Consider the following 6,129-nt stretch of genomic DNA (forward strand, 5'->3'; position numbering starts at 1 on the left):
ATAAATCAATTACCCTTATTCAGTCTCAGTACCAGAATCCGTGTCGGCGGCTTCAGTGGCGGATGGTGCTGGAGATATGACATTTGGCGCCTCAGTTTTCTTCAACTTCTTGACGCTGTTATCGACTCTCTTCTCGTATTGTTTAATGAACACTTCGAAGTAGAAATTAGCGCCGTTAGCAATCGCCCAACTAGTGCAAAGGATGATCCAAGCCAAGTTGAGGTATTGGTATTTGTAGTACAAGAAAGCTGGTACAATGGTGAGAATTGTGTAAACAAATTGGACGGAGACTAAGATGACAAGTGGTCGATCTTTGACGCCCTTTTTGACTAAATAGAGATAAATGGGATGGGGGTGTTCTTGGCTTAGCCATATGAGTGAGGTGATGTATCCATTCTTCTTAATTGTCTCTTTCTTGAAGCCTTCTGTGATAATCAAATACACAATTTGCCAGAAGATATAAAGTATTGCGGGGAGAATAAGACCATTGAAAAGGGTCAATTCGGGAACGGTAATATATGTGTGCCACCTAATGCAATACATCACAAGAGCTGGGAATAAGTGAATATATACGGAAGTGAGTCGATCTAGATCATGGAAGACTAACGAGTTCTTCCACATTGGGATTGCCATGAGTAAAGGACCATGTGAGAACACATATGCAACTTGGAGAAATGGAGAGACGTATTCTGTTTTCATTGTAAATATAGATATGATCGTCATGATCTGGCAGAAGTAGCAGAAATCAATCATGAAGTACTGCCATCCATTCTTTGTGTAAATGAAGTATCTGGCACACAAGAGGGGTAATATTAATATAAGATAATAATATGGCATAAATGTTGGACGCGCTGACAAGATGTGTTGCGTTAACAACAACACAAGTACACCACACGCAAATGTGACTTTATCAAGTGACTTGAGAAAAGGTTCGGACTCAAGCAAGTGATTTAACTGAGTTTGATACTTGTCGATGAACGAAAGACCATGTTTGTTCATCGAACGAGTTATCGTCTGTTTCTCAAACGCTCGTTGGTACTTTTTCTCACCACTGGACATTGTCTTTTTCCAGTGCAACTTAACTCTTTTTTGTGGGGCGTTTCTTCATATAATCATTCCATTATAATATTTTTTACTATATATTATAGTAAATGTTTATACATTTATAAGAAAATATATTAATAGTAAACAGTCGATGTGTAGTTGCGGTTAAATAATTCGTTAAAGTCACAACAAAGAGCAACAGATGTTTTATCTGTCTTTATTGAAAACAAAAACTATTAACAATATAAAAATAATATATGAATTATAGTTAAAATATTGAAAAAAACTAATATATTTTCATTTTTTCATGACATTATTTAATTTATTTATTAGAATTTTTATTATATTATATAATAAAAAATGTAATAAATAATTCACAGAATAATAGTATGTCGGCAAATAATTGGTAAAAACGTCTGTTTTCATTCCCTTTGTTATATTTGAATAAAAAATGGTTTAATAATAGTTTATGTATTATTATTATAGAATTTGTCATTAAAATAAAGAAAACTTATAAAAGGAGAACTATAAAATAAATGGGATTTGGGTATCTCATATTTTTGTTAATTTGTTATTCAAAATCAAGATGCATTGGAAAAGATGATTTGGAAAGACACATCACACAAAGCGAAAAAGGTGTCATATTTATTCAAGTTGAACAAAACGAAAAGTATTTTAAAACCGACGAAATGATTTTATTGTGTAATAAGTTGCAGAACTTAGAAAGTGTCGTTTTTTACAGTTCGGTTCACAATCTCACCATTTTCATGTCTCACTGCGCAAAACGTAACATTGATTTTTACACATTTTCACAAAACAAATTCGAAAGTGAGTTCAAAAACATGAGGTATGTTGCGGAAATGTGTTCAGTTAATGATAATTCGCATTTTGACCAAAATGAATTTTTATATGAAATGCAATTCAGAACGATGTCTCGTGCAGTTGCAGTTGACAACTCAAAATTCACATATACTTTGATTCGTGATTTTTTACTTAAAAATTCATCAAAATGTGACAATGAAAAATGCAAAGGGCACAAACACCTGGTCTTGTTTTTGACAGAGGAACAAATTTTGATGATTGTAAAAACGCAACAACAGACATTGACTTTTCCTCAAAATGTTGCACCACTCTTTATATTGTTTAATCGTAATTACCAAGAAAAAGACGTTATAAAAGTGATTTACAACAAAGCTGTATTACCTCTATGCTCTTCTTATGAACGTACATGTGAGCAACTTGAATACTTTAACTGGGTTATGTCATACTAGAACTATTGAATAAATAACTTATATATTATAGTTTCACTCAATATTAAATAAATACAACAGTAGCGTCCACTATTTGGATTGCGAACACTGATACAACAAGACTCTTTGAGGGGTGAACCCAAGTCTGTCCGCAAGACTTGTACCCTTTTCAACGTCATCGTAATCTTTGCAGAAATCGTCCCAAGTTTTCCCTTTCTTTTCAAAAAGATAAGGCCTCAAGTAAAATGCATTGTTCACTCTGTAAAAAGTCTCGTCGTCGTAGACCATTCTGATACTCCTTTGCTTGCAATAGACTCCACTTCTCTTTTTATAAAAACCGTAGACAGGAACACCTCCGCGGAGTAACGAGAACACAAAGAAATTTTCGTCGGATGTCCAATTCATGTCGGGGGACGTAATTTTGATGGGTTGTGTGTGGAACGACCCGAATATGTCGTCTGACGCAGTGATGATAATCCCAAGAACGTCTTGTCTTCCGAATATTGCGGATTGGAATGTGCGTTGATTGAATGGCATCTCATCAGAGTCAAAAAGTTTCTCAAATGTGTCACAGCTTGTCCACGAGTTAAGAGCAAAGAGGGGAGACGTCTCGGAATTTTGCGTCAATAACAACTTGAGTTGGACACGGCGTTGCTCGCGGATGTCTTCTAAATCTTTTTTCTGTTGTTGCACTGTTTTCAATTCATCTTGAACATTCCCTATTTGCTCAAGTAAAGTCGACTCTTTCTTTTTCAATGTGTCAACTTGCGTCTTCAACTTGGTGATATGGGTTCCAATTTGTTTGATCTTTTGAAGAGATGTCGATTCGACACGTTCACGGAGTTCTTGTGGAATACGTTCCTTGAAAGTCTCGTAATCCGGGATATCTTCGTCTCCCATTTTTTAGGTTCTTAGATTACTCCCGTTCCAACTTGATTTTAATCACAAAGTGACAAAACGAAGGTTTTTCACTTTGACCATCGTTTTTGTTATTGTCAGTCCGTTGATTGTATTTTTTTTATTCATTTAACATTTATATAACTTTTTACATAATATGAGTTTTTAAAAAACGGGATATTTGAACAATAAATTGAAGTTTATTTATTAAATAAACTTTATTTTTTATTTTTTTTAATTAATGAATATTAAATCAAAATATATAGTTAATAATAACCAAAATATATTAATTAGTTTAACTATTTTATAACTTATTTTATTATACTTTTATTAAAGTGACTTTATTTAAAAAAATCAAATAAATATTAAATTATTTTAATCAGTTTATTATTTAAATTGTTAACCAAAATAATAGTTAATTTGATTATTATTTATAGGTTAATATATTATTATTAATTAATTGGTTATTTTTATAAAAAAAACGTTTAAATACAAAAAAATAAAGCATTTTGATTTTTGTTCCAAAAAACCCATTTTTTCGGGAACAAATACTCATAACTGCCTAACTAAAAAGAGTTTGACATGCCTCATTTTTTTCAATGACTATTTTATATTATGAGTTATATTAAGACCAAATTACTATTTTTTAGTCCAAGTAATCCCATTTATGAGAATTATTTTTAATGTTATTTTTTTATTAGAAAATGAATCATAAAAAAACAAACAACATTTTTTTTTATTGACAAATTCTATATATATATCTATTATTTAAACTATTAAAAAGGAATGAAATGTCATTTATTTTTTTTACTATCAAATTGGTGTTTTGATAGTTTAAACGGCAGAATATAAAATTAATGAGCCAGAAAAGAGAAACAATAAGAAAACCAAAACGAAAATGATGTTGAACAAAAGTCAAAAATTGTTAATTCTGTAACATTCCCGAAAAATCAGCAATAAACCATGTGTAATAACAAATAAAATCGACAAAACTTGCCAAAGAAATTCTATTCCTTGAATCGACTTTCTCGCCCTCATCTTTTTCGTGTCGAATTAAAATGTTGTGCACAATATCCAAATAATGCCGACAATAATTGGGAGGCTCTTGGAATTATACTTAAATTGTATATAAAACCATTCTTTATAGTAATTCGGAGTTGTCAAAAACCAAATATGCGGAACGATATGGTTGGCGGAAGGAAGAGTCTGATAAAGGGACAAAATAAAGGATAGTAGTGTGCTAGATAAGTCATGTGAACTACATTTTCATATCTTTCATGAAAGTTGGGTTGAATCGCCCATTTTTGAACTACGTCCGGATGTGTGCCATTGGTTTTATGTTTAACTTCGGTGTTTACTTCTTTTGGCTCGTCATTCCTATCATCCTAAAGGACTACGACGTCAATTCCATATTCATCGGCCTTGCTCCGACATTCACCTTTGGAACAGCGGGATTTCTATCTATTTTAACAGGTTACTTGTCTGATATCATCGACGCAGAGTGCCTTGTTTCACTTGCCTCAGTACTTAATGGTGTTGCTTGCTTCATGCTTGGCCTTGTATGCGCCGCACACACAAACTACTACCTCTTTGTCCTATCACTGTTTATCCAAGGTATCTCTTTCGGTCTCTTCTATTCCCCCATAGAAACACTTATTTCTTTGCACTCAGAAGAAGGAAAGGAAGGGAGGAACCTTGCTATTTTCTTCACTGTGTGCTATCTTGGAACGTCATTTGGGTTTTTGTGTGGAGGGAGCGTTATACTGCTCTGTGGAAACACATTCACGTTGTATATTGTCGGTTTCATTTCGTTGTTTATCTTCTTTGTTGTGCCCAGGAAATTCAATGACATCAAGAAGGGTTCAACGAAGGTGAAGGAAAGCTTCGAGGACGATGTAAAAGAAACAAAATCTGTTAGTCTTTCCACAGAAAGCTCATCAGAGGCTTCTTCGTTGGTAAACTCACCACAAAACACGGAAAGTAAAACCGAGGAGAAGGAACCTGTCAAGAAAGTCAGTCATTACAGAGAAAAGGTAGAAAGGTGGACATTCTTTTTGGTATCATGTTTTGTCAGTGTTGTGATTTACGGTTCGTTGGCAATTATAACGGACCAGTATGTTGGGTATGCAGAAGATGAAGGAATTGTATTGGAAGGTGTTTCGAAGCAGTCGTCTGTCTTTGTTGGTGTGTTTTTGTTCATATTGAGTATATTCGAAACAATTTCATTTGTTATCATGGGAATTACCGACGTGTGGGTTAATAAGGCGTTCCTCAATTTGTTGGCGCACTTAACGATCATCATACTTGGGTTGTTTTTGTACTACGTGAAGGTGGGGTGGGTGCTTGTGATTTTTGTCTCGCCGGTACTTGGACTTGTGTGTGGGTACGAATACCAAGCAAATGTGGTCTATGCGTTGAATTTGAAATCGCGCCCAGGCTTCTTCTTGGGGGTGAACGAGTTTGTCGCGAACGTGACGTATTGTGTGTGTCCTTTTATTGCTGGTGTGATGATGGATTTTATTGACCGAGACTGGTGTATTCTTTTGATCATCGTTTTGAACGTGTTTGGTCTTATTATTGCGACTGCGCTGCACTTTTTTGGTGCTGTGTTGGTATACAAAAAGCGAATTACAGACGAGTCTGGCAATTAAGAGTGAGGAGTGTGACTCTGTACAATTTAAATCAGATACAATAACTATACTATCTATCGATTCACTTGCTGTGCTTTTATTGAATTGATGTTTACTTTTTATTTTTTCTATTTTCATATATAAAACAATTTCTATATCAAGCTATATATTAATTAGACTCTCAAGTGCCAATTTTCCATCGACACAACTGAACCACACATTAATAATAAAATAATTAAAAATGAACTATACAGTGATGAGGACGAATAGTAAGTAAAGAATAGTAAAAAGAAGTAAAAAAGTGTTAA

General features: G+C 33.7%; 3 protein-coding genes across 3 annotated transcripts; 1 reads left to right on the top strand and 2 right to left on the bottom strand.

Moving 5' to 3' along the window:
* Nucleotides 1–15: 15 nt before the first annotated feature.
* On the bottom strand, nt 16–1,059 carry EIN_409170 (hypothetical protein; the record flags this gene model as incomplete). The annotated part of the gene is made up of 1 exon (XM_004184926.1): nt 16–1,059. One exon carries the CDS (start codon nt 1,057–1,059, stop codon nt 16–18), a length of 1,044 nt encoding a protein of 347 aa, XP_004184974.1.
* Nucleotides 1,060–2,384: 1,325 nt separating this feature from the next.
* Nucleotides 2,385–3,194, bottom strand: EIN_409180 (hypothetical protein; the record flags this gene model as incomplete). The annotated part of the gene is made up of 1 exon (XM_004184927.1): nt 2,385–3,194. One exon carries the CDS (start codon nt 3,192–3,194, stop codon nt 2,385–2,387), a length of 810 nt encoding a protein of 269 aa, XP_004184975.1.
* Nucleotides 3,195–4,468: 1,274 nt separating this feature from the next.
* Nucleotides 4,469–5,842, top strand: EIN_409190 (hypothetical protein; the record flags this gene model as incomplete). The annotated part of the gene is made up of 1 exon (XM_004184928.1): nt 4,469–5,842. The coding sequence occupies one exon, from the start codon at nt 4,469–4,471 to the stop codon at nt 5,840–5,842; it is 1,374 nt and encodes a 457-aa protein (XP_004184976.1).
* Nucleotides 5,843–6,129: the final 287 nt, after the last annotated feature.

This window comes from Entamoeba invadens, assembly GCF_000330505.1.
Source record: "Entamoeba invadens IP1 unplaced genomic scaffold scaff_1105074726225, whole genome shotgun sequence".
Taxonomy (NCBI): Eukaryota; Evosea; order Mastigamoebida; family Endamoebidae; genus Entamoeba; species Entamoeba invadens.